Source organism: Oculina patagonica, chromosome 6, assembly GCF_052425735.1.
Source record: "Oculina patagonica isolate OP01 chromosome 6, crgOcupat, whole genome shotgun sequence".
In the NCBI taxonomy this organism is placed as follows: domain Eukaryota; kingdom Metazoa; phylum Cnidaria; class Anthozoa; order Scleractinia; family Oculinidae; genus Oculina; species Oculina patagonica.
Window position 1 is genome coordinate 18,093,305 of NC_135763.1, and position 17,513 is coordinate 18,110,817.

Below are 17,513 nucleotides of genomic sequence, written 5' to 3' on the forward strand. Positions count from 1 at the left end.
CGAAGTGACGATGAGCGAAACATACTAAGTTTAGAAAAGTAAGGAGTCCATTTTAGCAGTTTGGGTATTTCGTTTGTCATTGCATAAAAGCTCATAAACAAAGGAGCGATCTACAGGAAGTTTCCAATTTGTTTTTTAAATATAATTTAGGTTAAATCCGGAAGCCTCTGGAGCTTACGTGCAGTACAGGTGCGGCTGAAAACATACTGATGATACATGCCGCCCGAATTTGGATTGGCGAACTGACAGGTTTAATTTATACCTTCAACACACAGCCTATTAAAAATGAGCACTACAATAAGTATCAAATCAGTTTACATGGGAACTAGTAGTAAGACGTACCCATGAAAACGGCCAAGTAGTCAGTAACTATGCAAAGAAAAGTTTGCAGAGAGAATAACGATGGTAAATAAAGAAAAAAAGAATGGAGTATTTTCCCCTCAAAACATTTTATGGCTTACCTAGGAAAGCAAAAGTTTTAAGACTCTGAACCGTGATACATTCCACCCTTAGCTTTGAGGGAGAAACGATATTAAAGTTTGCGTTGTTTTACATAGCCTTTCAAAACGCTTAAATTTACGTTGCCGGTGGTCCGTCTTTGGTCTCAGATCATCAACTCATCAAGAAGCGAGAACGCGTAAGAGATCAAAGAAATACTCATAAACAGCCCTGACTTTTCTTTAGTGGGTTCTCTGCAAACACGGCCGCCCGAAAACGGTATGTTGAAAAGACAGAAAGCTGACTTCCCAGCACAAAATTCGACTAGATGAAAACCACGAGTGAACGCATCCTTGATTTTAAAAACAGGTACCAAAAAGTCACCTTCAACTCATGACTTATTCATTGGTCGTGGGTCGAAATTTGAAAGTCTCACTACAAGCGCGCGTCTTGTGATTTTAAAGAATTATAACAACAACTGAGTCGAGAAAGAGGCAATACTCTGAGAGAATCCACTGGCTTTCTGTCGGTCTAACAAAGAGTTGCGAACATAAGCGACGATTCTTCAAGAGGATTAGTATTTTTTGTCTGAAATGTAAAAACGTTAGTAATCAAAGGTAGGTAGCGGGTTTAAACTCTAAATACATATTTAGCAAGGGTTAGTCACAAGCTAGGGGTTTAGAAGCAGAATATTTGTCGAGTTTTATTTCTTCCGTCTTTGCCGACAATTCTGGTCTTTTTTCTAAACTTGTAAAACAAAACTAAACGGATAGCTTTTATTGACGACGTATTTTGGTGGTCTAATGGTAAATGCAAAAGCGCTTGTGTGCTCTGAAAGAGGGAAACAGTTTTGTTAAACATTGTCTACAAAAAGACAAATTAAAGGAAAAAAAGACCGAATTTGTCTGTAGATTGCACGTTGAAAACTAACTTACTATATATAAAAAAGTGAAAATCCCGATGAATGTGACAGTAGTTTCAAAATTTTTAAAATCAGCAACAGGTTTTCTTTTCTCTGGCTTATTTAAAGTGAATTTGAATTTTACGGGTAGTATTGTCTGTTGTTGCATGTGGTTTTGTTTTCCTTTTTCCTACGGATTTTCTAATTCTGATAACAAGTGAAAACGGATACGAAAACTTTTAACCAATTCTTTTACAATAAATTTGGCATCTGAACTTCAAAACAAATGATCAAACGATAAAATATGAATATTTCATACGCGGTTGATGTTAAGAATCAGCCCTGGGTGATTGTTAGGACGTTTAGTTTAAAAGTTTGCAGTTTCGTTCGGTTATCATAACTGATAAAAATAGTAATAGTAATATCAGTACGGTAAAGAATATACACTAATTATGAAATTGGGGAACACTTCTGAAGCAGTTTAGAAAATTGTTGTGCACAACTCCATATATAAAACCTGAAACATAACATCCTTCCTTGTTTAATGACAATTATCCAATTTTGTTGCTTGCTTTACTTATCTTCATTTGATTATTATGAGAAAAGGTCTGGGCTCTCAAACATCTCAATGAGCAAATATGATTAAATATACCAATATACCAATGATTATCAGACTGATATCTAAAGAACTTTTATTGCAGTCCTCTACATCTTCGAAAATTCATAACCAGAATAAAAGGTTTTAAAACATATTTGGTTTGTTGATTGCCGCTTTATTACAAAAACAAAATACGCGTCACTTATAATTTGCGTTGTACGTTCCCTTTTTTTCGTGGATACTATCGGCCTTTAGAAAAATATTTTAGCGAAGTCAAAAAATCAGCATTCAATGCTTAAAATACAATAAGAGGTATATAATTATATCACTAAAAATGATTTTCAATTCGTTTTTCGTGACAAGTGAACCAAAAAGTTGTCATAGAAATGTTTCTATAAACTACAAGTATTAAAATTCGAATTAAGAAGTCGTTAGTACGCGATCATGATAATTACTAGATGAAGTTAAACTTACAATTAAGAAAAATGATGTTTTTTTTTTTCTTTCTATGCTTTAGGGAACCAGTGGCATAGATAGAGGATTTTGTATCATGAAGGTTAACACAGCCTTGGCTTGGCTAATTGCGGCCTATTTCATTCAGGGACTTATAGGTAAGTTTTGCTATGTAAAGATCCTCCAAGGATCGTCCCCTTGCACCGTATTCACAAAGTTGTGGCTTTTAGTTAAAATATGGTAATACTTTTAAAAATCCTTCCTGTAAAAGGTGATTTTGTGGAAGAAAGAGCTAGTGCGGCTATTCAAATGGAACAAATCTGATCGGTAATTCCGTGTTGTTCTGTTATTTATGGCGACCAAGCTGGCTGTAACCTTCATGTTTGGAGCTATCGAGTGGTACTCTCATTACTCTAATATTATGCTGTTTGTTTTTCAATGTCAGTAAACATGTCTCAAAAAAAAAAAAATTAAGATTTTTTAAAACTGAATTTAGACACTCTTGGAACCAAAAGGTCCAACTATTCTTATAACTCAAATGGATTAATGAATCAACAATTGGGTGTGATATATTAAGTGACCAGAAAATAAATTCTTTACGTTATGCAAGTATATAAGCAATATCTTAAATATATTCTAAAGTAGACCACCCCTCCGAAATTTAACGGGACCCTTGCATTAATTCACTTGAGAACTCTTCTGCGTTATTTTGTTATGTAGGTCTTCCAATAGACAGAGAGCTTCTTCGTGTTAAAAGAAAAGGAGAGGGAGAGTTTGATAACGGCGAAGAACTTGTCCGCAAAGTGCGAAGATCGCAAGATGACAAAGAAACTGAGATCAGACACAAAAGACGATTCTTTGCCACAGAAACAACTGAACATGAAACACAGGACGGTTACAAAACGAAAATGGAAGCGAGATCGTCTCGTTCATCCCGCGAGGATAATGACATTACAGCCAAGCGACCCGAGAGATTTCGACTTCGGATTCACAAAAGAAGCCACGACGAAAGCTCTTTGATCAAAGGCGATGACATTTCCGGTTCCGGTGAACGACCAGAACCGGGTTCTTCCGGTTCCGGGTTGTGGAGCGGACCACAGTTAGACACAAAACGAACCGATAAGCGAAGCATGAACTCAAATTCGCTTGACAGCCTCATAGCTACTTTACAAGCGATCAGTTCTCTTACGCCTGAGGAAAATGACAATTCCGACGAAGAAATTGAGTCATCTGGATCTGGTATATGGCTAGCACCAGAAAATGAAGTCGATGATAAACTGCCGCAGTTTTTCAAGGAGGAGGCGAACTCTGGCAGCGGAGAAAACCCCGAAAAAGCGCTGACCATGTTAAGCGAAAAGGCGCAAATGGAATTAGGCAAACATACGGAGGATGTCAGCAGCGGTTTAGCACAAAACAAGCCAAATGTTGGTAGCGAGGAGACGCACGAACAAGAAGCCGGGAAAATGTTCCGACGCGAGGTGAAGAGTGATGCACTGGCGGATGATTTAATTGCTGCCACTGAAAACGAGGATAAAGATGATAATTCTGAGCAGGGGGAACATTTGTCTTCCTCTTCAGGATCTGCGGATGATGAGCAAGAAAACGAAGATAAAATTCCAGATCAACCGGAAGACGACAAAATCACAGAACCGGAAGTTAAAACTACACGATCGTTAGCGGATGCCCTGCTCCCGGACGCGTTTTATCGCACGAAGAGATCATCTCAAGAAAACACCTGGCTGGTTTCTGACAACATCGACCTAGGTGAAAATGATGCCTTAATTAGCAACAGTCTTGTGGCGCGGTTTTACCGTGACCAAGACGCGTTTGCCGACGCCCCGGAAGCTTCGGTGGCATCCCTTCCTAGCGAGATCGAAAAAAGCCCTGGAAAACAAGGAAAACCTGTAAAACGAGAATCGCACTACGATCATTCTGGAGACTTCTCAGAACCGAGAGTTGTGTATACGAGAGAGGTCAGTGACGCCCGCGAGCCAATCATAGAGCGACCAGCGGTTTACTCACAGAGCAAAGACGAGAGTGAAATGGATTCGAGTTTTGGAGGCGAAGATGATGACGACGACGACGCTACGCTAATGATTCACGAAAGAGACATCAGAGAAGACGGTAGGTTGAATTAACCTTCCAGGAATTTCTTCACAATTTTTAGAATTTTTGTGAGTGGAAAGAAAAATGTAGGGATAATTGGAAAAGTGCTTTCTTGTGGATGTAGCTTGTTTGAAATTCGTGTATTTTGACGAGCTGCGAATATCACATGAATGGCTCGCTACCCGTCGGGAGAACAATAGAACAAACAACAGGAACAATGCCCCTATTCCCAAAAACAATAGCAAATACTACATGTACTAGGAAACCAGTATTACAAGCTTATGGGCTGATACAGCACTGAGCTACGCGGACTCGTTAAAATACAGCCCGACTCGTACGCGTCAAACATAGGAGCGTTGTGGTCTAATAGTTAGCTCGCTGTACTCTGGATGGAGCGATCCGCATTCGAGCTTTGACCTAGCTCATTACGTTGTCTTATTGGGCGAGATACTTAACTCTCATAATGCCTTTCTCCACCCGATTGTAAAAATGGGTACCAGCGAATTACATGCTGGAGGTAACCCTGGGATGGACTAGCATCCTATCCAGGGAGGAGTAGCTAGGAGTACTCGCTTGACGAAACGAAAACGGATGCAGACTTTTTTCTTTACCTCGTACAAAGAAAGTGTGACACTACACTCTTGACTAGTAAAATATTTATTCATCGCCCACCCCCAATAAAATAAAATAGCAAGTAAAAGTGGTGCCCTTAAAAATAAAAATAAAAATTACAAAATTGTTGTATTTTCCATTTATAGGATATGTCGGTTGTTACGAAGACAAGTCTCCTGACCGAGATCTTCCCACAATTCTCTCGGTGTCGCACCTCACTCCCGACTCGTGCCGCAGTGCATGCCAGGGAGCCGGTCATGCGTACGCCGGAGTGCAGTATGGGTATTTGTGTCGGTGTGGTGATTCATACGGCAAATACACCAAGGTATCTGACGAGGAGTGCAATGCACTGTGTGTTGGAGATCGTTCTCAGAAATGTGGTGGATTTTGGAGAAGTGCAGTATTTACGACTGGTAAGAGGGAGCCAGTGTCACGTTTAGGCCACATTTTCAGCTGCTAAGCTTGACAGTACGATCTGGTTATATTACAAAGGGATCCATTTTAAGCCAGCAACTAATCGATGCTTTTCGTTTTTCGTGCATTTTGATACATAAGTTCATTAAACTTGAAATATGAGTCCAACATACTCAGTAAGGAACGCTAATCCTACCCCTTATGAATATCATAGTCTGAAACAAGGGGGAGATGAGAATAACTTTTTGTCAGCCGTGATATATGGGTCTAAATGAATTTACCTGTGAAGAGCCCAGCGGATGAAATGTAAACCGCGAAATGGCAAACAAAGAGTATTAACAAGGTTACTTTCCTAATGTCACCCATTATAGAAACAGCTTAGGATTACATTTTTCTCTGGGTGGTGTTCTTTGCGCTTGTTATCAAAACTAATGCTCGTATACTATTTTCTTTTTCTTACACAGCCGGAGCAATGCAACCTTCAAAACGTGGAAACTTCTTCCACATTGAAAGCGTTCAACCAATGACAGAAGGTACATATATTTCACCACTTTCGTCTCCAACGAGGTATTACGGTAGTTGATTCTTTTCATTTGTTTATTCCATTTGTTTTTCATCTTAGAAATATTCGACATACCTCGCAGTGAAATCGCCTCAGGTGACGACGACTCAAAGGAAATCCAATCAACAACAATAACAGAAACCTCGCACGTGTCAGCCCAGGCACCCCAGGCTCCGGAGCTACCCACGCCTGTCCCAGAAACTACGACACCGGAGTCATCTGGAGCATACATTCAAGAGATACACCGTGAAACATCTCTTCAGGAATCTCCAGTGCCATTAACTCCTCCGGAAACCACCAAGGAGAACGATTCTGCTGCGCAACCCTCAGGAGAGGAGCCAACGCCGGAAAAAGCAGACGCCTCTACTCCGCATGCTCCTGAGTCTGAGCCCGCGAATAACCCTGCACCTGTACCTGCGCATACTCCCGAGATCAAATCTGCGCCCACGATTTCATCCCACCCTCCGTCCCACGACTCTCTCCCAGCGGCGACCACGTCGACCTCAGATTCGCTTGTCGTGACCAATGAGCAGCCACCGGAAGTCGCTCGCCCTCAGCACGATCAGGCACCCCAGGGTACCCATGGGAGTCAGCTTATGTACTTGCATCAGCAACAGGACATTCTGTCCAAGCCGACTCCAAAAACAATCATCGCTGTGGCTCCTGGGAAGGTGAAGGCGGGAAGTAAGTTTCTAGAATCTTGATTGATAAATGCTTTGAAAACGTTTGTGGAAACTTGCCCCTGAGGGAACGTGGGTGTTCACGTAATCAAACAGCACCAGTAATTTGGTGGCCAGCTTAAAAGCCACCCTCCCGCCGCCCAAACCCTTCCTTACCGTCAGATAAATAAAATATGGCATTTTTCATTCAATTTTATTCTTGTTTCAATTCAGCTATAGCGTACACAGGAACAATCAAGCTAAAACAAAGTTGGCTTGATCAGTTTGAGGATGGAAATAGCGCAGAGTCCAAAATTTTAACGGGAAACATCGAGCAAGCGGTGAGTGTGGCTTTTGAAGATTAACTGTGACAAAACAAACAAAACATTCCTCTTATTTTTTTTCTTTACATCGTGGTGAAGGTACATAATAAGTGTTCTGTGATTTCTGTCTCGTGTAAAATAAATACTAGCCTTTCTTTTCCAAGTTCTTCAACACTTTACTTTTTACGAAAAGACTCTTAAATTTATTTATGCCATAAGTAAACTAATTGTGCAACATATTTTGTTCGATAGTTCAAGCGCGTCTTCAAGAATGAACCGAAATTTGTCAATGCTGAAGTCGTGGGTTTTAGGTAAGAAGCTGTCAAGAAAATGGATATTTTGTTAATGTATGCGTAGGTAATGAAATGCTATATTTTTTATTACTATTTGTGCCTTATTAAACTATTTTGATATGGTAATTTTGTAAAAAAAAAAGAGATTAAGAAATGACATAGCCCATTTTAACTGGGGCAGAACCACTCACATAGGAAACAAAGTTAACTTCTCCGTGGTGGGCTTGGAATCTTTCAGCCAGCACGGAGGACCATCACCTTTATACAAAGCATTTCAACAGTTCTTTATTCTATTCTTTAGGGAGGGACTGGTGAAGCACAATCCCAACACCATTCGCAAGGTGATCGCGCCGTTCATTTTAACGTTCAAGAATGGCGTCAAAGGCATCGAAGAAAAGCTGAAGAACATGGTGCATAACTTGGGAAGACTGGACGATATGCCTGTATACAAAGATTCACTACAGTTAGCTGGTAAGTTGACGATATATTTCATATGAGTCCGTCTGGTGAAGGTAACAATTTACTTCTATTGGAAAATTTCTGACTCTACGGTCTCAGTCAAAACGGACTTTTCCCAGCAACATGACGTCATCGTGGTGGAGACACGCTGACGTAACAAATTTTCGGAGAAGCCTTTTCAGTTTCACGGGTTTTAGACATTTACATTTGACATTTTAACTTGTCAGATTGGAATAATTATTTTCCGTTTGATTTGCAGAGTACGGCCATTCACCAACTGCAGAGAAAGCGAAGTCGGTGAACGAGATGAGCAAAGTTAAACATGAAGACGAGGATGAGAAAAGAAGTGCAGTGAATGTTCCAAGTAAGTCTGAGATAATATTTCAAAAACATTTAATTATTCATAATTAAATTTAATAGCTTATTAAAACGATAATTGAATAAAAAAGACAGAAACCACAGAACTGCATATTTTTGATTCACTTAGGGACTAGTCAATAAGTATAGGGGGGGGGGGGGGTTCGGAGTAGAAAGGGGGTGGGTCATCAGTTTTTGAGCCCTAGAGAAGGGGTGGGTTATGTAATTTTGATCTACAAGTACGGGGTGGGTCATCTTATTTATTCACTAACTTTACACTTTTATAGTTCCAAGAAAAGCTGTATTCATCAGTACAAAAAAATTGATAAATTTTTCCATGTGAGCATTTTTTAACGAATTTCTATCGGTTTCAGAAGGCCCAAATTCAAAAATTTCCCAGGGGAGCATGTCCCCTGACCCCCCTAGATGGCTTGTGATCATAACATCAGGTTTGCCTGTCTCTCTTCAACCTGCATAGATTCACGCTGGGCTTTAAGCCTTTTAATACCAGTAAACTCAAACACTTTGCAAATATGAATGATGGACAGTGGTTTAGTTTCTGTTATCAATTTCTGTATAAAAATATGAGCTCTTCAAAAGTTGTTTATGAATTAATATTACATACTGCTTCAGTTTTCACATACCGTATGTTTGTGTCTAAATTTTCCCATGGACTTTACACACAAATATGCGGAAAACTTACAAAAGACTAGTATAAGAATTGATAAATTCATTCTTCTTTGCTGTGTTTGATTTTAGCGGAAACACTTTTCTACGCGATAACAAGATCTACGGTTTCGGAGAAACTGTCCGAATGATTTCGAAGGAAGAATTACAACTACATGCAAAAATTCGTAACTGCTTCCTGGTCATACCCCGCCGTCTGAAACGGATCGTGCTGATTTTTTTTCGGCACACGTGAATTCAGACTAATTTAGCATCCTTCTTTTTCAGACGGTGGTGTTGATCCATATCTTAAAGGCATCTTTAGTCAGATTTCGACGTGAGAACGATATTTCTTTCTGTCGATGTTTCTAGTTCAGGTAAGATGTTACCTCAAAGACGTGGCTAAACAAACAAGCAAATGCAAACAACCATTTTTCAATTTACGTGACGTTCATTGTTAGAGCGGTTTTCAATTGAGTGTCGCACAACCAAAATTAAAATTATTACTTCGGCCAGTCACAAAGATACAGATAATCCAATGAACCAATCAAAACTCGAAGAAAATACGTGTAGCCGGCGCGAAGCGCGGGAAAACAAGGGTGCACGACAGGGCGTTAGGAGGGAGGGCGTCGAAACGAGCGGGTTCGAGGGGAAAAGCCTTGATGCAGAAGCCTGGGTACCAGTTAAAGATTTTTGAGGGTTTTCCCTTTCCCTGACCAATATGGCGGACGCCGATCTCGATATAAATTACATGCCCATAGACGTAACAGATGATTTTCACGATAAATCATTAACAAAAGCATCTGAGGAAAAGGTGGGTGAAGGTTTGAACATGTGGAGGAGAGGGGACTTGTCTTTTTAAAACGAGTTGTTGCGGATAGCGGACATCGACTGCAATATTTACAGTCGATGTCAATATTACAGTTAATATTGAGGGTGAAATCATTGAGGGGAAACATTTTATCCTCTTTGAACGGTCAACAAGCAAAAGTAATGCCGCTTCTACCTACCTATGAGTGCTTAATGCCAACATCCATACAAAATCTTTCGATCACCGCTGTAAAGCTGTCACTTCATAGAACCAAAAAAACGTAAAGGATCAGAAAAGATCATTCTACAAATTTGCATACACAATTTTAACGAATAAAGGTGTCTTTCAATAGGTATTTCAGGCGTTTATTACCATTTTATTTTGACTGGCATGCAAAGATACGACATTCGCACTGGATTGCTCGACGGTCTGTTTTCGACACTACATTTCTATTACCAGAGAAAAAAACACAGACCCGTTAATCAGGGTGCGTGTATCCCTTAGAACAGTACCACACATTGAATTTGTTTATGTGTTACAGAGATTTCATGATACAAAGCAATAAATATGAACTTGCCTTCAGCTGTCAGCCGCCATTTTCCTTAGCCAAACAGCGAGTCAAGAGCGGAAAGGCGGACTTCTACCAGTCCCTCTCCGCATCAAGGCTGTAACAGAGAGTTTGTATGCCCGTTTCACCGCCCTCTGACACCCTCTGGTTTTAGTTTTACTTCTGATTGGTAAAAAAGGAGCAGAAGTTTTTTTTTTTTTTTTTAACCAATCACTATGCGAAAAACCAAAGTAAATGCAAATTACTATCGTCACTTTTTAAAATGAAAACTGCGCTCTTTTGGTGTTCATGTATTAATTGCCAGTTTTTGTTTCAGAGAAACCATACACCTTACAGCTTTTTCTGATGAAAGACGTCTTTGGAAAGAAGAAAAGAGCCACACAAGCGTTAAAGGAGTAAAGAAATGAAATACTAAAGAACGGCGACGCTTATTTTACTACCTAAACTTAAAATCCCCTTCGCATTCATTTACGAACTATAAGAACGAGTATGTAAAGCAGAAAAAGTTCTACTTCTAAACTAAAGGCTTTAGTATTTAAGAGAAGCTTTTGTTTAAGGTTAGTTACGATTTAAAGATCAACGTACGTACGTCACTCGTATGATTTTTGAATTTTGGCTAATGCTCGTTCTGAAAAAATAAAGTGATTAACTAACTACTAATTCAATAAAATGCTTTAGCCTGTGCTTTCACAAGTCACTTTTATATACTTTTTTTTTTCTGGCATTGGTTGATTTCCACGCACTTGTGACATTTTGGCGAATCGTTTTGAACAAATGCAGTGATAAACTAACACACATCTACCAATCCAATAAGAAACTCTACTTTTTGTTTCACAAGCTGCTTGAATCGACATTATTTTCGACGCAAATATAAGGACAGATTTGAAAAAAAAAAACTAAAGAAACGCAACACCTTTAGTTTAAACAAAAACACTAACATGGAAGGCTAGCATTGTAGCAATTGGAATAATTTAGTGTAGTACATTTTCTATTTTAATGTAACTAATAAACCGGTGTCAATAATTGCGGGAGCAAAGAACATTCTGTGCTTTAATTATGCGGATCCGCAGAAGACATTTCCCTGGTCAGCGGATTGACACCTCACGCATTCTTAGGTGACGAACTCGTAACGTTTTCGTTTGAAATGATACGAGTCGTTAGTCTTATTGCTTCCGCGAATGTAAAGAAATACGTGTATGTTAGAGTGATAAAACGTCACTCAAAATAAAATGTATTATTTTTTTGCAACGGAATTTATGTAGTCACCTTTGATGTAGGCTGTTTTACTGTTTTTACTAGCCCATAAGCATAACCCTAAGTGAGGACAGCACCAACATAAGCATAAACATAAGTACAAGCATAAGAAGAACATACACACTTGTTTTTCTTATGCTGTTCTCACTAGGAATTACCGCGACATAATCCTAGTGAGGACAACACAAGAAAACAAGTGTGTTTGTTCTTCTTAATATGCTAAAGCTTATGTCATTATGCTTACACACTAGTCCATAAACCCGTGGTTAAAGGAAATTGACATAGATTTGTTTACAAAACTAGTCGGCCACGCTATAAACTGATCTGTACAGTACGAAATTTATATTTGTTTAGTCAATCCCTTACTCTGATTACTAAGATTTTTCAGGTTCCTTGGTCAGCGCTAGCGGTCAGTCGCCGCAAACTGCTTACCGTGCTTTGGACTATCTATACTTACAAAAACCTCGAAGTTCTGTTTGTAAAAAAGCGGATATCATTTCCGACCACTGTCTATCAATTTTCACATCTACATCGTCCCAAAAACAGCCAAAAACGTCTTCAAAAATGACTGGATATAAGGAAGTACACCACACAATAGGAGAAACTTGGTCATTTTACTATTCGATAAACCCGTATCGTTTCTACAGAAATTCGTCATGTCGCCTTTTAAGAGAATGTGGCTAAAAACACCTTTCAGTTTTTTCCGAGTTTACAGGTCTAACCAGATACAAACAAGCCCCGCTCGTTTAGTGTATGGCAAAATATTATGTTACCACAAAAAACAAATAACGGTTGCTTCACGCATATTTACAGTACTACAATGTAGTAATATACGCTATTCCGTAAAAACCTGGGATAAGGGCTGCTTATGTTTACCCTTATGAGGGATAATATAGCAAAAACGTTTCAACTTGCTACTTCTATTGTAATAACGTGTGAATTGGAAGAATCTACACTGGCCGTCGCTTCGATCAAGCCATTTAAAAGGTTTACCAAAGGTTTACGTGAAATGTGACAGGAACCAAGTCCAATGATAGGCGGTTTCCCATGGTTCTCAATTCGCTATTGGCAAATTCTTCTTGTAGAGCTACAAATGTATTGCGTGCTATATCGAGCTCTTTGTGAAGAGCTATAAATGTTCCGTAAAACTGACATTATGTCCTTGGGTCTGTCAGAAAACAAAGACACATGTTGTCTTTTCCGAGCAGCAGGAGAATGTTGCCGTCAGGGTTGAACCGTAGGGAAGTGATTTGGAACGTCGCTGAAACGAAGCCACACAATGCATGGTGTCAAAATCATTAAATTCGAGGCAAAGCAAAAGTACAAGCTTTCGTGCTCGAACAAAAGTGCAAAGCGCGAGTAAGATCGGGAAAAGCGTGAAAAGGTTGGCGACGATGTAAAGGCGGGGGGGGGATAAAAAAGAGGAAAAAACTCTCTCTTTTTTTCGTTCCTTTGCTCAACATTACATTTCAATAGTGGACCTGCATTTGCCACGACCCCACTAACAGCCCACGAAGGATAAAGCGACAGATCGGAGGCGAGAAAATCGAGTGGGTTCTTGTATTAACTAACTTTGGTTTGACTAGAAAATAAAAACAAAATAAAAATGAAACAATAAATTAAGGAGGTTACAGCTTACCTTCTGTGGGTACCACCACTGACACACAGCCCGCGGGCGACCACATGTAAAGCTTGTTATTCGCAGTACAGATTGCAAGCCGTGCCTGTCTTGGGTCCCACTGGAAAGCTTCAAAGCACAACAAATGGTATCAAAGCAAACACTTAAACACGTACTGTATATAAGTACATTTCGCCGATTTAAAGGTATTAAAAAATTAAGGTTAAAAGCGATAGGATAACAGAACCAAAGTATTCAGTACAAACCTCTCACAGGACTGGTCTGCAGTAACACTGCTGTGAGACATAATTTAGAAACATCCCACAACCAAACGGCGTTTGGCATACTGTCTGCAAAAGAACAGGAAGAGACGAGAAGTTAAAACTGTTCTAAGAAGGAAACAGTAACACTAGAATTTAGTTTATAGCTCTAGAAGTGGATCGCTCTTGGTTTTACTTCACTCACAAAACATCGAACATCGAAACTAAATGGTAGGTGGTAGAGAAAAGTGAAAGATGCCTTCTACTCATCAAAGTGGAAGGCTACACGCACCTCATATTGCCATGCAAACAAGTTACCGTAATGTCTTTGCACCGAGGTGCAAATAAACGCGGGGCGCGCAAGGTCACTTTTCAAATAAACGCCTGGGCGTCAAATGGAGAAAATGGTAGTGAAAATGCATTAGCATTTCTGTACCTTCTTGAGATATACATGTACAGAGCAGCCATATTGGCGTTCTCTAGAAATTGAGAACACAACTCATTTACTAAAGAAGAGAAATGTCACTGTTTTTGTTTAGGGCCCCACCCGGCATCTGCTACACGTACGTACCACTTTTAGTCGCCAGATATCTGTTGTCTCTGCTGAAGGCAACTTGTCCAACCCCTGTTTTTGGGTTTGCTTTCTCTGGGTCTGGTTTAACATATGGGACCTGGACTGGGGCCGGTTGTACCTCATCTAAAATAATTGAAAAAAAAAAAAGGAAATAACTTTAACACCAAGGATTGGCGGAAAGATACCAGTTGGCGAATGCCGTTACTTTGCAAGACTTGACACTAACTTTCTACACTACTTTCCACTTGGATTTCAAATTTTACTTTCTATCTCAAAACTTCATTTTCCATTGCACCATGCCAGGTGTATTTATTGTACCCGGACGTCCCCAGGAGCTCTCCTGATCCTCCAATATGGCAGAGAATGCTAGAATAGTGCGAATTCCTCTTTCTTAAGATGGGAAATTATTTTCAAAAGGTTATTTTATCGACTTGTTAACTTTTAACACTTTTTTGACTGAAGTGTAAAATTTGCTTTCCAGCATAGCGCAACATTTACTGTCCAGATCGGGTAAGTACATGTATTTTGGTTCATTTTTATTTTTTACTCTCCAAGTAGTAAATTTACTTTTCAGTGGAAAGTGGGTGAGTGATTGAGCCCTGCTTTGACTTTAGAAATCACTTGCTGACATTCTGAAAGGACTTTCAAGGGGTAAAACTTAAATGGGTTAAGCTCTAACATGTACAGCAGTTCTTTGAAAATAATATTAAAGAATTGAAAGTGACCTTTTGTGTAATCCACAGTTTTATTTATCTCACTATAGATGACATAATTGTCTATGGCCAAAGTGGCGTTCTAATGACTAAGCCAAAGTCATCACATCTGGCCAATAATACGAACTTCAAGCAAAACCATGCAAGCAGTGGCAAACATATCGAGAACTGATGGCTCTTACATTTACTCTGCACTGTGAATCCTCCTGGTGGCATCATATCTTCTCTGAGCAAAGGCGGTTTTAGTTCTACCTCTTTGTATACAATCTAGAAAAAAATGAACACCTTACATGTACATGTACATGTAATCTGTGCTTCTAACAAACCGAATGCAAGGACCGTAGGCCTGCATACGAGCCTAGTGGCCCATCATGGCAGAGCTTATCCCAGTTTCCGTGACATGAAGCGACCAGGAGTATTTCTATTCCCCCTGGATGGGATACTAGTCCATGGCAGGGTTACCCTCCACACTAAATTCGCCGGTACCCAGAGTAAGGTGTTTTACCCAAGAACACAACTTAGTTCACTGAGTAAGACCAGGGCTTGAACCCGGACCGTTTCATCCAAAGTCCAGCGCACTAACCATCAGGCCTCTGCCTGTTGATAGGTCAGAGGGCTGCACAAGGAAGTCCATGGGAGATATTCTATCTTTATAGTTTAAGGGTTTGAATGAATTGCTCAACACATTTGAAAATGTACATCTTATTTTATTAACAAGCTTCATGCGGCACTGTAAGCTCTGCAAATGAAAGTGATCATTGCAATTTTGAGTCAATTACGGTGATACTTAAGTACAACAGGCTGGAGTCGAAAACATCACCTTGTTCGTTATTTGTACCGTTGTTAATAATTATATTAACCTGTGTAGAATAGTGCAAATTGATGTTGATAAAAATAACTTTTCTCATTGGTTAAAACGCAGAAGGTTCCGCTTATGAAAGATATCATATTACTAAGTGGCTTCTATAAAAACAGACAGCTCTGATTGGATTAAAAGCGGAACATTCTGTGAAACAGGATAACATATAAAAGTACAAGTTTAAATGGAAAAGTACTAATTTAAATGGAGAAATGTTCATGTAACTTTTAAAATGCTGGAACAGGATGTGAGTACAATGACGGTGATACCAACATAAAAATAACAATGAACATATGAAATGTTACTGCAGATTAACAATACAGAAAGTGACACTGCAATATTATAAGTATGTTACTTGCAGTTGTGAAGGTACTCATTTTTTTTCAAGTAATTCAAGAGAAGAATGACAAGAACAAGAAGAAAAAGCGATTATTGCAGTTTGAACTGCAGCAACTTAGGGCTGGTTCCCACTAGCGACGTAAGCGACGTAATCGGAATCGGTGGCGGAGTCGGAATCGTAAGAACCTTACGATCAAGTGGAAATCAATACGACAGAAGCGACGGAAGCGGTAACGCAACGCTCACCTTTGCCTCACTTACATGTTGTAATTATTCAGACCAAGATGGTAGAAGACTATGTTATTCTTCTTTTGCTGCTGTTTATTATAATTCGACGTAGAAAAAGAAGAAGGCGCATTAATCTACAAGAAAATATAATAATATTTTCACATTTTAATTTTTCCCGTTATAATACACACCAGATTGAAGACCAATCTCGGCAGCCACATCCTGCCAGGCTAAACGCTTTTTCTACTTTGTTTTTGAAGTAGTTTAAGGACTTGTCATACAGTATTGGATATTTTCTCACCGCTTCTTCCAGTTTCTCGTCTGCGGAGGCTGCCATATTGCTCTGAAACTCGACTTAGCGGACTGGGAATGAGCTTTGTGATTGGCTTATTCTTCCGATTCGACTTCCGATTCCGATTTCTGGTTTCCACAAGATTTTAAACGACTGAAGCAGAAGCGGAATCGGAAGAAAAAGGAAACATTCTGATCCTTCCGATTCCGATTCCGTCGCGCTTCCGATTCCGATTGCGACTCCGTTTTTTGATTTCCACTAGAACGTAAGGCTCCTTACGCTTCCGACTCCGACTCCGCTTCCAATTACGTAACTAGTGGGAACCAGCCCTTACTTACCACAGAGGGAGAATCAACAGTGGGTGTGTGGTTGTGTTCTGCAACTAATTTCCAAGTAACATGGTTGAGCACTCGACACTAAAACCCAGCAAAACATACAACAGTTTGTTAGATAACATGAGAAATTAATTTAATTAACTCTGATAAATTTTTAGTCAATTTAAATTGTTTTACATCATTGTTAGAATAAATTGTTTATCTGTATGTTGAAACAGATTTAAGTGTCATTGTCAGAGAAAACCAGGCAATGCCAAAAGATGGGGGTCAGCCGATTCCCCTAATATTTTCAGCATTTGAAACCTATCAGATAAGATTAAGATTGGTGGCATTTAAATGATTTTCTGCCTTTTCAATCCTGAGATTGACCACCCCCCTAGTTTTTGGCACAGAAAGTGCCAAAATTCTACATAAAAAAGGCCAACTTCTCGGTACTGGAAACAGATCTTCCTTTTGCATTTCGTGCACAATTTTTTTTCTCAAGGTAAATTAACTAGTTGTTAATGTTTTGCATGTTTAAAAACAAATTTTCAGTTTAACTGTAATTTTTACCATATTTTCTAAACTAGGTAGGTAGCTTGTGCCTTGCCACAGAGTGAATTTCGTGGGTTTTCAAATTTATTTTTTTCAAAAGTGCGGTGGTTTATTTTTTATTAAAAGCCATTTTATAACAGTCCATACCCTTCTCAATCAAAAACAAGAATTTATTGATTGGCACAAGACACTCTTTTTCCACGAATTTAGTTCAAAAATGCCTCTGATCGTTCTTATGGCCATTTTCCCGCCAAAATTAAATCACCAGATTATCACATAACATCGAC

The 17,513-nt window shown here is 39.3% G+C and overlaps 2 protein-coding genes across 3 annotated transcripts in view; one reads left to right on the top strand and one right to left on the bottom strand.

Annotated features, from left to right (window-relative positions):
• The first annotated feature begins 858 nt into the window (after window positions 1-858).
• Window positions 859-11,473, top strand: LOC144656163 (uncharacterized). 2 transcript variants are annotated; one of them, XM_078516396.1, is made up of 12 exons: window positions 859-1,055; window positions 2,455-2,548; window positions 3,111-4,514; window positions 5,255-5,521; window positions 5,987-6,055; window positions 6,145-6,768; window positions 6,978-7,084; window positions 7,319-7,377; window positions 7,661-7,830; window positions 8,078-8,182; window positions 9,130-9,218; window positions 10,537-11,473. In XM_078516396.1, exons 2-11 carry the CDS (start codon window positions 2,488-2,490, stop codon window positions 9,180-9,182), a joined length of 2,919 nt encoding a protein of 972 aa, XP_078372522.1. In that variant the 5' UTR covers window positions 859-1,055; window positions 2,455-2,487; the 3' UTR covers window positions 9,183-9,218; window positions 10,537-11,473. The 2 variants fall into 2 exon arrangements, with proteins under 2 accessions (XP_078372522.1, XP_078372521.1); XM_078516395.1 differs by lacking the exon at window positions 9,130-9,218.
• Window positions 11,474-12,334: 861 nt separating this feature from the next.
• LOC144657488 (WD repeat-containing protein WRAP73-like) overlaps window positions 12,335-17,513 on the bottom strand; it is a 14,882-nt gene continuing 9,703 nt past the window's right edge. Inside the window, exons 9-14 of the mRNA XM_078517832.1 lie at window positions 16,696-16,773; window positions 14,822-14,906; window positions 13,924-14,049; window positions 13,359-13,442; window positions 13,114-13,221; window positions 12,335-12,735 (exon numbers count right to left, since the gene is read on the bottom strand). Coding sequence (XP_078373958.1) covers window positions 12,629-12,735; window positions 13,114-13,221; window positions 13,359-13,442; window positions 13,924-14,049; window positions 14,822-14,906; window positions 16,696-16,773 — 588 coding nt within the window. The 3' untranslated portion in view covers window positions 12,335-12,628. The remainder of the gene's footprint in view (window positions 12,736-13,113; window positions 13,222-13,358; window positions 13,443-13,923; window positions 14,050-14,821; window positions 14,907-16,695; window positions 16,774-17,513) is intronic.